The sequence below is a fragment of the Podarcis raffonei genome, chromosome 3 (genome assembly GCF_027172205.1).
Source record: "Podarcis raffonei isolate rPodRaf1 chromosome 3, rPodRaf1.pri, whole genome shotgun sequence".
In the NCBI taxonomy this organism is placed as follows: Eukaryota; Metazoa; Chordata; class Lepidosauria; order Squamata; family Lacertidae; genus Podarcis; species Podarcis raffonei.
In genome coordinates this window covers 36,637,680-36,656,926 of record NC_070604.1, presented here as the reverse complement: position 1 = coordinate 36,656,926, position 19,247 = coordinate 36,637,680, and the positions used below count along the sequence as shown (strand labels likewise).

At 40.5% G+C, this 19,247-nt stretch overlaps 1 protein-coding gene across 12 annotated transcripts in view; it reads right to left on the bottom strand.

The window, feature by feature from the left end:
• Nucleotides 1–408: 408 nt before the first annotated feature.
• The window catches only part of PHF3 (PHD finger protein 3), a 46,372-nt gene continuing 27,533 nt past the window's right edge, over nt 409–19,247 (bottom strand). For 11 of the 12 annotated variants that reach the window (XM_053381153.1, XM_053381161.1, XM_053381154.1 and 8 more), the window contains 12 exons: nt 14,622–14,937; nt 13,677–13,863; nt 12,766–12,919; nt 12,508–12,664; nt 11,241–11,357; nt 9,176–9,307; nt 8,676–8,811; nt 7,048–7,246; nt 6,416–6,566; nt 5,780–5,869; nt 4,351–4,546; nt 409–3,655 (listed from right to left, as the gene is read on the bottom strand). In XM_053381153.1, coding sequence (XP_053237128.1) covers nt 1,530–3,655; nt 4,351–4,546; nt 5,780–5,869; nt 6,416–6,566; nt 7,048–7,246; nt 8,676–8,811; nt 9,176–9,307; nt 11,241–11,357; nt 12,508–12,664; nt 12,766–12,919; nt 13,677–13,863; nt 14,622–14,937 — 3,961 coding nt within the window. In that variant the 3' untranslated portion in view covers nt 409–1,529. The remainder of the gene's footprint in view (nt 3,656–4,350; nt 4,547–5,779; nt 5,870–6,415; nt 6,567–7,047; nt 7,247–8,675; nt 8,812–9,175; nt 9,308–11,240; nt 11,358–12,507; nt 12,665–12,765; nt 12,920–13,676; nt 13,864–14,621; nt 14,938–19,247) is intronic. The other variant, XM_053381157.1, reaches the window with a different exon arrangement.

The following is a 19,247-nucleotide window of genomic DNA, read 5'->3' as shown; positions in this document are numbered from 1 at the left end:
GGATTGAGGGTGATACCTTGGTCCCAGAAGGTGACATTCTACATTCGCTTAGACAACTGTGCTGGACACAGTTGCAAATGCTCCCTCCTTCCTCAGCAATAATTTACATCAGAATTACCATGATATTGAATTTCTATTTAACATATACATTGTGCTAAAAAAAAAATGTTTCTTAAAAGCCAACAATCTGGATAGTCACATCTTTAAATAAAAGCTACCATCAAGCATTGTACTGTATAGCATTTTTAATTTGACTATATAAAGCCATGTGCAAGGTTTGAAAACCGGCTGTTATATTTAAATAGGATTTTAAAATAGCCTAACGATTTGCTTTAATCACATATTATTGGAAGGAAGTTTATTTTGATACCAAAGTGCAAAAAAATTATGTTCATAGGTAAGGCGATCTTACTCAAGAAGGTTCTTTATCCACAATGCTCTTAATTTTACTAAATACTTCAAAACAGGATGTTGAACAGAATAGTGCAATGGTATCCAACAGAAACAGCAATATACTATAATTTTCCACAGAAAATCACAAAATTTTACTGATCTATTTATTAAAAGCCCTAGGGTTGTTAAAAATTACCAGTCAAGCCACATTTATACATCTTTCTGTTATATCAGTTTAGCCTATTGCTTCACATCTATTAAAACCAATCAAACAACAGCTGTGAGAAGGCTTTATCATTTGTAGAATCAAAATATCCCTTAAAATATTTACATTTTACAATATAAAGGATAGTAAAACACAATGTCATGTACAAGCTTAGGTATTCAAGTTTTTGAAGCAAGAGAAATGCTTGGGAAATTAATACAAATTATAGCATAAAGGCTAAAAGGGGGGGACCTTATTAAAATGTGTACCCTAAAAGCAATAAAATTTGGACCATGCAGCCTTCTAATTTCTGCTCAAAAACTGTTTCAGATGCATAGGGGTTGGAATATGATGATAAATACTGCTCTTTTTTCATTTTGCTTGTCTTTTGAAAGTCTTCAACACCATTTAAGTATGCTGTATACTGCATTCAAACTTGAGCTTCTGAGAGTGTGTCACATTCTTTTCTTTTTAAGTCAGTGTAATCTAAGAAGAGTGAATGATACAAAATTCTCCTTTATATTTACTGGAGCATCTTCAAACAGCGAGCACAAATCACCAAAGGCTGCAAATATGTCAACTGAAGCCAAATCGAACAAAGAACCTTTATGCACCTTTTATTGCATATCAAAGGAAAACCCTTAAATTACTGTCTATACAAGCAACGTAAAATTTTGAACAATTCAACCTCTGCCCCTATGGCGGCTGAATGTAAAAGTAAATGAGCAAGCGGTACACTGGTTGGTACCCAACAAGACTTGTCTCTACAAAACATTAAACACTGGATCTTTTTTAAAAAAGAAAGAACTGATGGCACAACTGATACCCAAGCATATATTTTTACAGAGTTTTAGGACATATTTAAAACAGATTATTTCCTGTTTATTATAAACTTTAGAAGATAGGCTGTGGACCCCTTTCCCCGCTACTTTTACCTTTTGTTTTTCCCCCGGTCACTGTGGTCCCTGTCTTTTTGATGTCTATCTCGGGGCTTGTCGCTCTCTCGCTCTCTGTGCCTCTCCCTACTTTTCTCTCTCTCTTTCTCCTTCTCCTGAGCACGCTCGTCACTTTTAGGAGCTTCCTTCTTGTCAAGATTCCTACTGTCTCTGGATTTGCCTTCAGAGTCTTTGTCGCTATGTGAAAGCCGCGACCTCTCTTTGTCCCGATGCCCTTCCTCCCTGCTTTTCCTCTCTCTCTCTTTCTCCTGGTTTCTATCTCTATGCCTATTTCTTTCGGAATCTGGCTCCCATTCATGCCTGCCCTTTTTCTGGTGGTGGGTCTCGCTGTAAAACCTCTGCCTGTGCTGGTCGCTTTTCCTCCTACCAAACGCCCTCTCCACATGGGGACCCTGCCGACCCCAAGGATCGCTGTGACGCCTCTCTGGCCTCCGGGTGTCTCTACTCTGATAAAAGTGTTCTGGCCCCGAGAATCTCGGCTGTTTCTGAGCCAGGGGTGGCACTGGTGTAACTGGTCCAACAAAATGTGGGGGCTGACCTGACAGGTGCAAAACGGGGGGCCAAGGCATCAGAGGGTTCTGAGCAAAGCCAAAGCCTGGAGGAGGGAGGAGCGGAGGGGGCAGATGAGGAGGAAAGCCAAACACGGGATTGTTTTGGGGAGGAAAATTAGGGGCAACAGCCCCTTGAAACTGAAAGCCAGGCGGCGAAGTTTTGGTGTGCTGAAAATTTGGCTGCGGAGTCCTGATTGGTGAAAAGCTTCCACTTGCAACAGGGCTGGGCATTTTGGTACTGAATTCAGAACCGCTGGCATTATCTGCTTCAAACTGAGATGATGACGGCGGTGTCAATAATCCTCTTCTAATGGGATGTACTGCCTCATTGCTTTGCATCAGTGCTTCTTCACACAACGGATTTGTATTTTCCGGCTGTGAGGAGCACACACTGTCTGCTGTAGATGCAGCTGAAACCAACAACTTCTTGCACTCTTGACTATCGCTCCGATCTGAGGCTGGGTTATTTACTGACAGTTGCTTATTATCTACTTTAGCCTGTTCGGTTTCTAAAGTGTCCGGTTGTTGACTATTCTGCATTTCTTCATACTTAATACTGTCCCCATCATTTTCTGAAGCATTGTTCTGTAGGCCTCGTCCTGCTGCTTGCCTTGGATCCCTTTTAAGATTAATGAACTGTGAACTATTCACAGTCATAATATCAACAGATGCTACGCCGGCATTATTGCTCCCAATTCCTTTCCCCGTGCTCGCTGAGACGGGAAAATCTGTGGTCCTTTCCTGAGAAACATTAGCACCGTCACCCAACCTTAGATTGCTTTCAGGAGTATCTTTGGTTTCCTTGTTCTGTGACAGAATAGTTAGGTTTGCTAAAAATGCTTCTGTAGAAACATCTGGTGGTTTGCCCTTAAGACTTATGCTTGTCAGATTTTCTGACGAGCATGAGACATCGGCTACTGGTGTATCAGCTGCAGAGAAATTATCAACTGGTTCTTTTGAACTGTCCTTTTTCCCCTTCGTTTCTTCAGTTGCAGCAGTTACTAAAGGAATGTCCCTTAGTTCTTCTTTTATGCTGGCCTTTTTATCTAATAAAGGCAGATCTTCACTAGCGAGCTGGCTGACTGCTGGCTGGATATGTTCAGACATCTGCCCCGTAGTGCCCAAAAGACTTTGAAGAATATCATCAACTGGCAGTGGCTTACTTGCTAGCTCAAGAGCAGATTGCTGATTTTCCCATCCAACCAAAACTCCGGGAAGGAACCGCAGAGGCTTTGGTGGTTCAAGTTTGATGCTTTCCACAGCAGGCTCACTCACAGTTGTTTCTTCGGTATTCGATAGCTGCGACTTGATCCTTTGTTTGTGCAATACAGCTGTGAAGGAGTTGAAGAAGTCATTCTCGTCTTCTTTTTCCACCGACTCAGAATGAAGGACTTCAGGTTTGCTCAGTTTACTCTTCTTTTCTGGGGGCAAATTCTCAGGACTCTCTTCGGCAGGACTAGGGTTCGTACTGGTGGCAGAACTGGCCTGCCTTTTCAGCTTCTGACGAATTATCAACCCCAGCAACAAATTGGGTCGGTGCACTTCAATACCTGCATTTGGAAGGCAGGGAACCACAGTGGTATAATTAATAAGATACACATACACTTCAGGAAAGAAAAAACCTATTTCTACCAAAAAGCTTATCTATGCCTCTGCAATCTCAGAAAACTCAGCTGGTCCGAGTAGTCAAATTTCCCCATGTCTCTCTCAAGAGCTGCTCCCTGTAAGTAGAATTCCTATACACTCTAAAATAATTAGTTCCTGTTAAATAAAGATAAGTTTGCTTTATTCATGAGCACTTATGCATGCTTGTTGAGGGGGAAAACTGAAAGGCGAGGTTTCTCAATAATGGTGACTTCCCACATTTGCAAGCTTCATGCACGCTCTCAAAATAGTCATACCTCGGGATGAATACGCATCAGCTTAAATATTTTCGGGTTGTGCTCTGTGGCGACCTGGAAGTAACGAAGCGTGTTACTTCCAGGTTTTGCCGCTCGCGCAGACACTCAAAATGACGTCATGTGCATGCGCGGAAGCTGCGAAACGCAACGCGCAGACGCGTCTTACGTTTGCTTCAGGATGCGAACGGGGCTCCGGAACGGATCCTGTTCGCATCCAGAGGTACCACTGTAAAATCTTCAAGCTATCCAGTTTGGGGGATAATCAAAATGCACCTCAACAGTATAAATGTCAAAAACAAGATCTCCATCACTAACATGTGAAACGGCCAACTTTTGTTACCTACCAGGACCATCAAAAGGCACCAGCTGATGTGGAATTTTATCAGAGGCACCCAAAGGGATGATATATAAATCCTTGATTTGCTTCATGTTATTTGCAGCTACACCGTAACGCTTTCTGCTGCTGAAGTACGCAAACAGCAAAGTGTATGAAATCTGATCCTCTTCTGTCACGGGGGTAAAACGAACCACACAGATTTCCTATGGAGAAGGGGGGGGCACAAATTAACTTACAATTTGACAACTAGTTCTCTAAAGCAGAATTCAGCACTTGGTGGCAGGGCAGGAGAGGAGAGAGGAAAGTCAGCAATCATCATCTTACTTTCAGGTACTTACTGCACCTGAAAGAGTTGGTTTTTCATGCAAGGAGAATTTGACACTGCAGAGACTTCAGTTCCAGGTAAAGAAGGGCAGTCTTGGTTATTACAAGCTGCAGCCAAGAAGAGGAGGCCTCTCCACAGCTTTTGGCAAAGCTTTTGAAGGATTTCTCAGCAAGTGGTCAGCCCAGCAAGCCACTTGTGGGTGTGAAGCAATCTTAAAACAACAGTACTTATGAAGGAGGGAACTTCAGCCATTTGAACCAACTTATACAGGGGTTCATTTTTGGAGGTGTGCAGCCTGCCTTTTGAATAAAGCAGCCCTTAAATGTATACACTGTATGAAGTCTGTGCTTCTTATAGATAAATTCAATCAGATTCGATCTGATCAGTAGACTAAGCTGAAGTTCTCTGTGCAGATTCTGCTCATGCAGAATCTTGAAATATCTTTAGTAAAATAATAATAATAATAAATCAACTTCCCACTCCAGCACTATGAAAACATTACTTGCAGAGACGCAATTGGATCTGCAAAATATTTTTAGGACTATGAATATTTCTGCATGACTGTCCATGCTTCGTAGCCAGCGTGCCTTCTACTACCACTTCACTCCAGTCATGTAGTCTTCATATCATAGGAAAATATGCTGAAAATGTGCTAAACATCCACATCTACTCATTTATCACCGAACAGAGAATAGTTTTCTTAGGCTTTATCATTCGGAAGGACTAAGTGTTTCCATAAGAAGAGCCTGTTGGATCAGACCAATGGTCAGTCCATCTAGACCAAGGTTTCCCAACCTTGGGTTTCCAGCTGTTTTTGGACTACAACTTCCATCATCCCCTAGCTAACAGGACCAGTGGTAAGGGATGATGGGAATTGTAGTTCAAAAGCAGCAGGCGATCCATATTTGAGAATCCCTGATCTAGCCAATGTTCTGTGCTGCATCCTGCACAAATGGCAGTAGTGAATTTATGCCAAATAGTAGTAGTAGTAGCAGCAGCAGCAGCAGCAGCAGCAGCAGGAAACTGCTCATTTAAAAAATATTTAAACTGAGCGGGGACAGGGGACTATTAACACCATACATTTCCAGGACCAAAACAAATTTGATTTTACCTTTGTCCCCATGGCTTTTATTTTTTCAACATATTCCCAAACAGTCTGGGGTGATATCCTGCCACCAATTTGGATGCTATCTGGCAAATCCTATGGGAGGGGAAAATAATTATGCAGTATTTATAACATTGTAAAATAAATAGCTACTCTTCAAATACTTACTATACTTTTAAAACATCTTAAAGAAGTTACCATAGAAAAGTACTGCTATGAAAGTACAGCTAAATGAGAAAAATCAGTATCACTCATGATTCATAAAAGAAGGCACATTATTTCAAATGATGAGTGAAGGGAGGAAGTAAAAATTCTACTGCCTTTTGAGTGCATGGGAATTTATAGAAAGCCAGTATAGTAAAAAAGCTAGCTAAAAAGTGTACATGCTGGAGATCTTCATTTAAGTCGCTGATACACCTGTTGACCACAAGAAGAGTGGGCATGAGGGATGGAAGTATCTGTTAAACAAAGTGCCATGACCGAAACCCTTCCTAAAATAAGAGAGAATGAACAACATCTCTTGGTGTTTTTAAATACTATGCATTCACAATGCCATATTCAAATTTTAGTTGTTCGCAATGAAAAGAAAATTTGGAAAAGTTTCCAAGGAAAGTGACAACACAACATTGAGTGTATACATACTACCTCCATTAAACTTTCAAAAGAGCCAGAGATGGGGTAAGCCTTGATAACAAACTTTGCAACAGATGGCATGTTGATAAAGCCTTTCCAAATGAAGTTCAGGCGAGCCAGAAATAGTGCTTCACTTTCAACCATGCCAGGCATTTCTGATCTGTAGGACAAAAGTGTGGAAAAAATAATAAATGCAAAACAGTCTAGTCTACTGCAAGGGCGGTGGGGGGAGGATGGCAGTGGGGACACTGGCTGGGGCAGCAACATTAACAGAGAGAAATATGTGCAAGACTAGTAATAATCTCAATTTGTTTTCTTCCATCTTTGCTACAAATGTAACGGCAAGACCACCAAGACAGTTGGTAACAAAGAAAACGCAAAGACCAATATTTAAAAACAATCGCTTTTTAAAAAAAAAAAAGTTATAACAAGCATCTGTTTTTCAATGCCTCTACTTTGTGTACTTGGAATACACAAAGGTGGGTCAGTAAGCTTCTTTAAAAGTACACATGAAGGCTACTTTCGTTTGTTTGTGTACAGTGGGGTTCCGTGCAGTAGTTTCCAGTTATTTATGCACATAATACTAACTAGGGACAGCAGCCACAATTCTCTGTGACTGGCAGCAACCACAAAATTATTACCTAGAGCCTGAAGCAGAGGCAAGTGCTGGATTTGGCAATTCTGTATCTTCCTCTAATAATTCTGAAGCCAAAATGTTTGTTGTTGAAGAAAGTGCATCCGCTATGCTTTCAGCTTCATTGTCTGATGGTTTACGGGCAACTCCCACGGACACTTTCACATTTTTCCCAGAAAGGTCATCACTAGGTGGTGCCATTCGACCTTGAAAAGGCAAGTTAGAAAGCTTCGCTGTTTAAACCATACCAGATTAGAAAAAACCCCTAATCTTAACACTAAATTACAATTCTTACTATAATGCTCAAAATCTTGCTAACTGAAATTAAACCCAGAGGCTTTGTACATTTCTCTAATTTGCCCAACTGTCCAACCATTTTCAGATAATTATTAATGAAAATACAGATTTCCTAAAGAAATACGAAGTATTTGGATGCAACACTAAACCATGGTTTAGCATTATGAGAACAAGTCACAGGAAGCCTAGGACTTGCACACTGCCCTGTCTCTATCTGGTACAGCTGTGTGGGAAAGTTCACACGCTCTTGCTTACATTTAGTCCTTCTTGTGTCATTTGAACCTAGACAGGCTGCAGTTATTCTTAATTGCAGTTAATTTGCTTCAACGAACTTCCAACGAACTTTTGGCTCGATTCAACTAGCTACACTTAAGATTAACCAAAGTTTAGAATTCAGACTAAACTGAAGTTAATATAAAACAGAAGTTTCTGATCTCTTCCCTCCAGCCACATCAGACCATAGGGAGGTTGGAGGAACATGCAAAACAAAGACTCACTGAGGTGCAGTCTTCTAACCATAGTTTAGCACATTATGCCAAACTGCACCAATGTGGTAAAGCTAATGGTAGAGAAAAAGGAACTGATGGTCCCCAGTCAGAAGCAGGACGAATTTCCAAGACCACACTGCATGCTGCAAAAAAAGCATAGGTACCTGAGTGGTATATTAGTAAACATGCCTGAGTAGAACAAGGGTAAAGGTAAAGGGACCTCTGACCATTAGGTCCAGTCATGACCGACTCTGGGGTTGTAGCGCTCATCTCGCTTTATTGGCCGAGGGAGCTGGCGTACAGCCAGTGTCACGTGGCCAGCATGACTAAGCCACTTCTGGCAAACCAGAGCAGCGCACGGAAACGCCGTTTACCTTCCCACCGGAGCGGTACCTATTTATCTACTTGCACTTTGAAGTGCTTTCGAACTGCTAAGTTGGCAGGAGCAGGGACCAAGCAACGGGAGCTCACCCCGTCATGAGGATTCGAACCACCAACCTTCTGATCGTCAAGTCCTAGGCTCTGTGGTTTAACCCACAGCGCAACCCGCGTCCCTAGAACAAGGGAGACCGGTTCAAATTCCCACTCAGCCATGGAAACTCACCAAGTGACCTAGGACGAGTCACTGTCTCTCAGCCTAACACTGGGCTGTTATAAGGATACAATGAGGGGCTGTTAGCAAATAAATGGACAGTTTATCAGACTGTGTCACTCCCATTGCTACTCTCACTGAAATTAAGAGCTAGCTATCCATAACGGGAGCTGTGGGGAACCTGTAGCTCTGCAGGTGTTCAACTTCTGCAGCCCCAACTTCTCAACTGGTTTTTAAGCATGCAAAAGTTAATACTACCTATGCAAATTTTACAGTTGAGGTCAAACAGATGGTTCTTATGTTGACTTGTTGTATCAGGAGTGGCGGATTCATCCACTTCTTTATCTTTTTCAATCTGTTCTGTTTTCTCCACAATCTTAACTGGAGGGGTTTCCTAAACAAGGAGAGACAGACAATTTGTTAATACAATTTTATTTTATATAGAATAAAAATACAACTTTATGATCAGAGTCACAACATACAGAGGTCCAGCCCACAGGTAATGCTAAGCTAAACCATGGCTTAATGCAAATGAGTAGGTGCCCAGATTGCAACTGCTACACTCCTCCCCCAGTCCTGCTGCTGCAGTGCTTCTTGGGGCTAAGACATGGTTTGGCTTGTGTTACACCCAAACCCAAGGTTACGGTTTGTCTCAGCCCAGACACTTTATCTATCTTAACAGAACTAATGCATTGTTCGTTTTAAACAAATACACAGCAACTTATTTCGTTAAAAAAACAATATTTTTGCCGTGATACCTGAATTTCCATTGGTGCTTCTTGCTCTTTTACCGGTGCCTCGCTCTCAATTTCTATTTCTCCTTTATGAGTAATTTTTGTGATTGGTCGCCTTTCGACTTCCCTCTGCTCTTTTTCAATCATTTCAATTGTCTATCAAGAAACAACAAAGAACAGAACAGATACACAGTGTGAAAACCTATGAAAACATCACCAGAAGCAGCCCCAAAATATGGGTGGAAAGGTTGCTTAATTGCAACTCCCATAATAATCCCTGAACACTGGACATGCTGGATGAGGATAATGGGAGATGAAACCTAAGTTAGAGAAGACAGTTGTCCGAGAGATGAAAACTAGAGTCCTCCTCCTTCATTGGAAGTTTAGCATGAAGAATAGGTAGAAGATCAAGAGAGAGCAACAGATGGTGGATACTATTATTCCATGTTTGCTTCACAGCCAGAGGCATGGGCCTGGCTGTAAAACTGAACTATAGTTGAGCATTACATGCAGAAGACTTGAGCTCATGCACTCTCCCTTCCTCTCCCCTTCAACTGGAAGCTCCCATTTCCATTTCCAATTAATTTCACATTATGCCTGCATCCTAAATTGTACTTAATTGCGAGTTATTGAAACAGGACAACTTCTTGCCACCGTTTGAAGTCGGTATGTGTTTGGGGCATAATGCAGTTAGCTAAAAACAGAAGCGAAAGCTTTCAATCTCCCACCCGGCTCTCACAGCCATACCAGAAAAGGAGAGAGGTAAAGGAAGCTGACAAGCCTGAGGCTTGCTCTCTGCTAAACCACAGCAAACCGTCTAAATTCAGCCGTTATCTCCCAATTTCCTCAGCTTCCAAGAATGGAATGGCTACACTTCTGGAAGGATGGCTCTTGTATTCGGTAGAAAGACGGTCACTGGATCAAGGATGAACTATTTCAAAACCATGCACTGATAAGCAAGTTCCAAACCAATAATAAGAGCCACACTGAATAGACTTTAAGCAGCATCAATGGGAGGTTTGGAGCATGCTGCCACCAAAGATTTTGGTTTTATTTTTGTAGGTATTCACTTCTTTGGAAGAAAGCAAAGACTACGATAGCACCAGAGGTGCAATAGGGCCTACCCAACACATTCTTGTCAAATGCATCCCTTTATTTCCCCCGGAAAATAGTCACTTCTGTAAGACTTGTAAGGGATGTACTTGGCAACATGGTTGGGGGTGAGGAAGCAATCTGCCCCAGGCTCAGACACAAGTTGGTCTAGAGAGAACCTATCAGGTGGGAAAAAATGTACAATAACTGTATGAACAGAGAACACATGTATCTGTCACATCAATTCTCTGCAGGGATTCTGGAAATCTACAAGGTCTGCTTGTAATTTAGGAACAGTAAAATATTTTCCCTTTGCCACTTTGTACGCAGGTGGCGCTGTGGGTAAAAGCCTGTGCCTAGGGCTTGCCGATCGAAAGGTCGGCGGTTCGAATCCCCATGGCGGGGTGCGCTCCCGCTGCTCGGTCCCAGCGCCTGCCAACCTAGCAGTTCGAAAGCACCCCCGGGTGCAAGTAGATAAATAGGGACCGCTTACTGGCGGGAAGGTAAACGGCGTTTCCGTGTGCTGCGTTGGCTCTCCAGATGCAGCTTTGTCACGCTGGCCACGTGACCCGGAAGTGTCTCCGGACAGCGCTGGCCCCCGGCCTCTTGAGTGAGATGGGCGCACAACCCCAGAGTCTGTCAAGACTGGCCCGTACGGGCAGGGGTACCTTTACCTTTACCTTTACCAGTCCCACAGATCAACATTTTTTGATCAATTAAGCTCATGTTTTACAAAGAATTTTGCGCTTCTTCTTTTTGTTGTTCTATTTTCAAAAGTATTTTAGCTGTAAGTGATTTCAACAAGCCCTTATAAATTCACACTGCAGTTACAACACAATCAACCACCTAAAATTCACTGTGGTTGCTCATTGGAGAAAAAGGCCATTCAGATGCTGAATGGGAAACACAGAAGACAAGTGGAAAGTTTTGAAATTTGTATTGATTAGCACTAGGAAACAGGTGATCCATTAAACAAATAACTGTAGATTAAGCATACATGTCTGTTTTCTCTTTTCCTCCATGCAGCTAGTTCTTTGGAAGCCAGCTCTTCCGGACTCATTCTTATGAGATGGTCTGGAGTTACTTCACCTTTTAATACTCTTTTGAACAGTATCTGGGAAAACAATCAGTAATTAGTTATAGCTAACAATTAAAAAAAAAAAAAAAATCTACAGGCTTCTAATTCAATTTCAACCAGAAAAGAAAATTGGGTTTTTTCAGTCTCACCTGTATATCATTTTTAAAAACTGCCCTCTCCACACAGAGATACAAATAATTGTACATTAATGTCCTTAATGGATCCACCATTTCACAAAGTGAAGTCAGATTCTTTAAAAATCCTTAGCATGTTTTAATGGGGGTTTTTTGAAAAAAACAAAACAACTAATGATCTCTTTGCTAGCCTGAAGGACACATCTCAAAAAAAGAAACTCAGGTGAGTTTTCAGTGGCTGATTTTTCAAACAATAGTTATTGAAAAATGAAATTCTCACCAAGGAAAAAGATTTGAAGAGGTGCTGGTAGTTTAAATTAGGTGAACAAAGAAATAGACACATGGGTCCTTTGTAGAATTTTGTATAGTTAAACATAACAAGAAGCATTAGAATGCAGGAATGAAAACTTCCCAGAACACACAGAAAGTTGGAGGTTTATCAGACAACTTATTTCATTGGCAGACTTGATCAGCAGGCATATCTAAGTACCTTTCAGCAATACTTTAGTTTTACAGAAGTCAACAGAGAACAACAATAGCAAGGAATCATAAAGAAGTGAGCTTATAGATTGGGCTGACCCACGTTTTTTCAGGTGGAATCCAATGCTGTTGTTCCACTCACATAACAGCTTTTGACCCACAAAATTCCTCCACTAACACAAGAAGAAATGTTTTTAGAAGTTTCCCAATCCCACTGCAGCCCCTTCTCCACCCACAACCACCAGGTTTTAACAGAGAGTGATACCACAGAGGATTGTAAGGGGAGGGAGGAAATAAGCTCCACTCCTCTATTACATTAGGGGAGATGCCTGCTGAAACAAGAGTTATTCCATGGGTCAACAGTGGGACTAGACGCTACCAGTCGTCAGTCACAAATATTATTCAATTTGGATATGCTACCAAAATAACTGAAAGACAACACTGCCAGCACTTTTGGGGGTGGGGAGAGAACCATAAGCAGGTTATATTTTTTCACACCAACCCCGTTAAGAAAGTCAAGCACTAATGGAAATATTTCAGAATGCGTATCAAACATAGATAACATCACCTACATTGTTTTTGGGATCTTTCAGATTGAATATCAAGCTTCTGTACTTATTCTTATACTTGGAATCAGTATCTCGGAAAAAAGAAAATAGTTCTTTTTCAATTTTAGTTGCAACTTTTGCTGCTCTTTCTTCAGGAATCTTCAGTGTTGAGTCTGCAAGCCTGAAAAATACACACATCATATGTTTTTGGTTTGGTTTGGTTTCCACCAGGAAACAATAACACTTGAGACATTAACAATTTGTTTAGCTCGTCGGCTGCACCTTTTCTCCAGGATTTCTTTAAGAGACTGCCGAACACTTTGCCTTATTTGATCAGCGGAAGGTTTGGATGCAGGGGCAGGAGCTGGGTGTACATTACTGGTTGCTCCTCCTTTCTCCGTTTTCTTCTTCTTTACTTCCTGTTTATCCTGAACACCTGCATTAAAATATAAATGTCACATAGAATCATAGAGTTGGAAGAGACCACAAGGGCCATCAAGTCCAACCCCCTGCCAAGCAGGAAACACCATCAGAGCACTCCTGACATATGGTTGTCAAGCCTCTGCTATCATGGGATAGCTTTAATAACTTGAATTTGAAATTTCACAAGGTTGAAGGGAAGGCGTTGTTACATTTGAAAGAACATACAATTACGTAATTTTGGATCTACACAACTGATTATCCTGTTGGGATTAGTACAAAACAATATTAGGCATTGTCTTACTAAAAAAAAACAACAACCTGTAAACCAAGTCCATCTCTATTAGAAATTACTGGACAGACAGCAAATTACTCAACTGATCCTAAATACTTTCCATTAAAAGTCAGCCTTCTTTAATGAAATTTACGTTAAAGAATCCAAATTGTAGACCATAGCTTTGTATGCTTTATTAAAGACCTGGTTTGTAGGATCCTAAAGCCTGCATGAGGAAGCAACTTGCCTTCTCTTGTCACTATAGGCACCCGAGTCCAGTCAGCCCTTAGTGGCCGTCCCCCTTCACAATATTTATTTCCAAAAATGAAAGCAATATTTTAGGAGTCCAAGTCTTCCATTGTCAGGTTAAGCTGCAACCCACACAGCAGTATTTAAAATGAGCACTTATATATTTCATTCCATGTACAGTATTAACATTATATTTTAAATGTGATTTTGTTTTTGTTTAAAAAAAAGCAACTTCAAAATTTTTAGTTACCGGTTTTTGTTGTGCTTTCACTTGAACAAGAGACATTAAGATTGTCTTTATTCATTCTTTCGTGTTTGTCTTCCGATGATCGCTGAGGACATGCAACCATTTGTCCTGTTTTCCTAACAGGAATTTGCTGCCTTTTTTTCATTTCAGAATCTCTGCATTCTGATACTGGTTTTCCATCACCAGATTCCTGCAACAAGTGTTAAGAAATCTTAGAAAGCATTTGGACTGCAGTCCTTTCTAACAGAATGATCAGTTTTATACCTATACATTTACATGTGTGTGTGTTAATTAGATGTAGATTAAAAAACAGAGGAAATTTTGCACACTGAAGTTTCATTTAAATGAACATAAATTTCTGGCATCTCTGCCTATGAAGCCTAGCAAAAGGTCCCAAAACAGAATATTAACACCTAATGCACTGAAACATGAGGCCACAAGTTTATTTATTCATAAAATATTTATATACCACTATTCATGAAAGGCTCACCAGAGCAGAGAACCTTCTGTGAGGTTCACATTCACACCATACATTCCTCAAAGAATTCGGAGAGCTGTCATTCGTTATTTTTCTCTACGTTGGGAGTGCAGATAGGCAGAATATATATTTTTATGTTTGGGGTAATTCAAGTTGAGTTGTTAAAGTACATAATCACCAGACATTCTGCACATTCACCAGGGTTCAGAGTGCATGTGTTCATAATCCATTCATGAGGATGGAATGATGCACATTTCCCAGTCAATATACATAATATCCAATGAGCCTTGTTCAAAAATTGTACAGAATTCAGTCAATATATGCAAATTCCTTAAACCGTGTTAAGAGATTATGTATCCCCTTGTCTTATAAATCGCATAAAAAATTACAGGAGCCTACCAAAGTTACTGTTGTTATTATTATTATTATTATCATCATCATTATATAGCAACTACAATAGCATTTCTTACCCTTTTAAAAATTTTGACCTTGTGCTTCACAGTCTCTTCTCCCACCTTTGTTTTACTTTGTGGACACATGGAGATTTGTTTTGCTATTCCAGGCTTTTCACACTCCATCATTCTACCTTCTTGTGTTGTTTCCGGTTTCACTTGTGCATCCGGTATATTATGATTGACTGGGTCGGGTTTTTTGTCTTCTGCAGCACAACATTTTACACATACGTATTCTTTGTCTTCTTCTCCCATTTGCTGTGCTTGAGAAAGACTCAGGCCAACACAGTCACCATGAAACCAATCATCACACCTGCCACAGCCTACCATAAACCTGAAACAAGAAAAAACACATGACTTAATGTGCTTAAGATTTTACATTTCCTTGACTGTAAAAACATCACATCTTAAAGGCAGTATATTGCAGCACTGGCTCCACTCAGCTTGTTGGAGATTGTATCCACTGTTCCAGCCTTACAACATGGTAGGAGTTGCCAAGGTGACACCAAAATTGGATCTTGTCACACTAATTTAGAAATGTAGCAGTTTGGATATCAAAGAATTCTTCGGCTATCAAATAGACCCGGAAAAGAAACTGTTAAAGTTGCTTATACACCTTTAAAAGTGTATGTGCCCCTCCAAATATGCTACGCCTCTCATAGTACAAAATGATGCAGCACAACAGAAAAATATAATCAAATTGTCATACATCACCAAATTATTAGCAAAAGAGGACCTAAGCTGGCCAACTGGGCATCACATGACATTTTATATCCTTGCATTATTCAAAATGCAGCTTTATCTAGACCACGGGTGTCAAACACAAGGTCCGCGGGCCGAATCCGGCCCGCCAGACCTCGTCATGTGGCCCGTGTAGCGCCGGCCGTTCTACACAGGAAACCTCCACTTTACATGCATTCAGGAAACCTCCACTTGTTTTTATATTGAGCGCATGCCATCCTGTGATGTGACAGATACAACCGGCCCTTTGAGGGTGACCAAACTGCTGATGCGGCCCCCCGATGAATTTGAGTTTGACACCCCTGATCTAGACCATTAAGCAAGCATGGCTGCAACTGCCACAAACTAACAAAATTAGTGAAGCAGAAGTTCACAATTCCAGTGCAAGAAACAATTTCATTCCTAAATAGAATAAAAGTTGGTCTTTTCATAGATCTATTCTATTTTGCAATTAATCTCCTAATATATATTTGTCCTAACGGGCACCTTACATTTTTCATAATATTGAAACTTAAGATAACCCAAACCAAGAAATAATCTTAACTTCCCCTTGCACTCATCAGTAGTCTTTACTTTTTCTATTTTCTAGGGAGGGAGAAGGGTGTACCATTTTATGGACATCCAAGCTCTTGTATTTTGAATTTCCCCTTAAAATGATATAGAAAACAAGGTGGAGTTGAGCAGTTGAGGGAAACTTAAGGGCAGTCTTCTGGTGGATATGCACTTCTATCCTTCAAGCATTTGGAAAGACAGGAATCCAGAAAATTATGGATGGTATTCAACTAAGCTGTTGCATGCAGAGATTGCTCATGCAACAGGACTTTTCACACTGCTTCTCTGCACCACCTAAATCTGCCCTGGAGGGTTGGAGAAACCACCAGAACAGGTGGGGGGGGGGCACATCTGTAAGGAGTGAGCCAAAACTCACTGCACAAGCAGCCTTCGTTCCCCCTGCCCCCAAACACCTCAATTAACACGTTAAATTCCCTCCTCATGTTTATAACAAGAAGACTGAAGTACTCACTAGAGAGCAAAAAATCAATGTTAAAAGTGCTCCATCTTAGCTTGGGTAACTTTCCCCCCACAAATTTACTTGTTATATAATTTAAATTATTCACAAAGATTTGTAAGTTCTAGTGTTAAGATCCTATCAGGAAGATGCAAACACGGACAACCTTTTTGTCAAGATTCACTAAGGCAATTCCTGACAAGCCTGCCATTACATGCTATGAGTCCAGCCAATAGATTGTTGCTCCAAGTAACTGAAAGCAACCATTCTAATGAAGTGGCCCAATAACCTTAGTATCTGTCTTGTTCTACACTCCTAACTCACATTCCTCTAATAACAGGAACAGTAACAATAGACCTGCCTGATACTCGATAAATCCTGGGGTTTTTTTTGGGGGGGGGGTCCTGCTGAGGTACACAATACATAGCCAGAATACTATATAGAGCATGGTATCCTAAAGTATGACTGGCCTTTTCTATACTATGTCAAGTAAGAAACGAGTAAGAACAGTGTACTTCACTTCCTCTTGCACCACTAAAGACAGCTCAAGCTCAGAGGGATGAAATAACTCCAAGTACAGATTCACATTCATAGTTACTTGGACTAGAGTTTTACCATATGGGTTTCCAGCCAATACTTACATAATGTGACTATTTGGCTTGTAACAATCAGAGGGGGGTGGGGGTGGGGGTGTAGTGTTCCATTAACAATTTCTTTTTGCTTCATTCAGGTGTAAGAAACAAATCTCAGCTGTCAGCTCATACATAAAACTTATAAAGTATTTCAGATTATCTTCTAGGCTTTTTTAGTCTCGCCTATTACTAAACATATTACCTGATAATAAGCACTAGTGGTTTCAACCAAATTTTCTGTCATGTAACTGTGTCCATTATTTGAGCCTATCACAATTTCCAAGATGGCCATAAAAACTAGCATATTTGAAGACCAGGAACTGATTTTGCTTTGTTTTCTATGGCGGGGGAATCATGGCATTTTCTATTACAACCAAAACATTCTAGAATGTCATGTTCCAGTTTAAGGATCCCAAAACTTATTGCAAATCTCATTATGACAATATGAAGTTATGTCTGATAAATCCATATTCAAGTTATATTGTGTAGATTCAATCTGCTGAAAGCTGAACTAGCTATGTAGAGGACTATATGTTCAGATTTAGTGTGAAAATAATTGTATTTCTTTGCTTTAAAAATCTGATAGAAATTAGAAATTGAATGTCTAAATGTAGCAATAAGGGAATGAAATAAAAATAAGAAAAAGTGCTCCTCCTCATAGAAACGTGGATATTTAAAAGATAAGGAATTGGCAGACAAACAGACCTGGCCAGAGTAGCCAATATGGTGCCCTTGGGATGTTTGTGATTACAACTTTCACCAACCCTAATCAGCAAGGCCAACTGTCAAGGATGATGAGTTATAGTTTTCCTGTCCTCCCTCCCTTTCTCTCTCTCTTTTTCTCTCTCTGTCAGGTGCCACACTGCCTATCCCCAGACTAGTGAAAGCACTTTCAGGCTTTATGATCTTGCATCTCTGGTGTGCATAAAGAAAACTGCATTTGCAATGTAGGGAGACCATATAGAAATAGAAAAGTGTTCCCTTCACCCCATGCCCGAAAAGGTTATGGGGAACTCCTGCCCATTTTGGGTTACGGACATTATGTTTGGAATCAGAATTAATTTCATACTTTTGAAATACAAGAAGCGACTATTCCAATTAAGAAAGATATGGTCAATATGGGAAAGTGTTCAGAACAGCAATATGGGGTATTGTACTTTCAATAGCAGTCACTCACTCAAGAGAGGAGAAAAGTGTTCTAAAACAACTAGTGAGCACATAACTGTTGATCAATCACAGCAGTGCTCCCAGTGTCCTGAACAAAAGACAGCAGCTGCCACAATCATTCACGAAGCAGCTGCAATTATGTTTAGGTAAATTAAAATGAATCTATATATTTTTTTTTTAAAGGGCAAGCCTGCTTCTGAATTTGTTGCTTCAGCAAGAGCATTATAGTAGAAAAGCAAAGAAACAAAATAACATCAAGGTGGACTCCTTATGGCTCAGTTTTTCATTGACTGGGATGGGGGGCAACAAACAAGGAGCAGGCTATCAAGATGGCTCCCAAATTATCAGATCTGTACATCACTTTTCTCAAGTGACTAAACTCAGTTAAACACCAACTGAAATAAATCTTTATGAACACAGGCTTAAACTATGTAGACACATCCTGACTCTTTGCTATGTAAAAAGGTAAAGGTACCCCTGCCCGTATGGGCCAGTCATGACAGACTCTAGGGTTGTGCGCTCATCTCACTCTAGAGGCCAGGAGCCAGCGCTGTCCGAAGACACTTCCGGGTCACGTGGCCAGCGTGCTATGTAATTTGTTCCAATTTAACTCTCATTTTTCAGTTAATATCATACAACCTGTAAGCATGGGGGGGGGGTTTGTTGAATTCCGAACCAGTACATTTTTGTATTTAAAAAAACTCCAGTCTGGAATAATGACAACTTGTGTCATTCCAAATTTATACAACTGTTACTAGCTCTTAATGAGCTCTTTTAGAACTTTATTTACAAGTTAAATTTATATAGTGATCCTACCCATAAACAGAAATTTGATTTGACAAATACACAAATTTATGGATTGGTCTGCTATAGGAAAATTCAAGCCTATAGCACAAACATGGGAATAGTTAACAGATAATAATGATAATGATATTATTTATACCCCTGCCCACCTGTCTGGGTTTCCCCAGCCACTCTGGGCGGCCTAAGCTAGCTGGCTAGCTATATTCTGTATCAGCTTACAAAGCTCTAATTTAGTTCCACAAATACAAAATAAAGGTATTTAATTTACTCTCCAAACACAATGGGCATTTC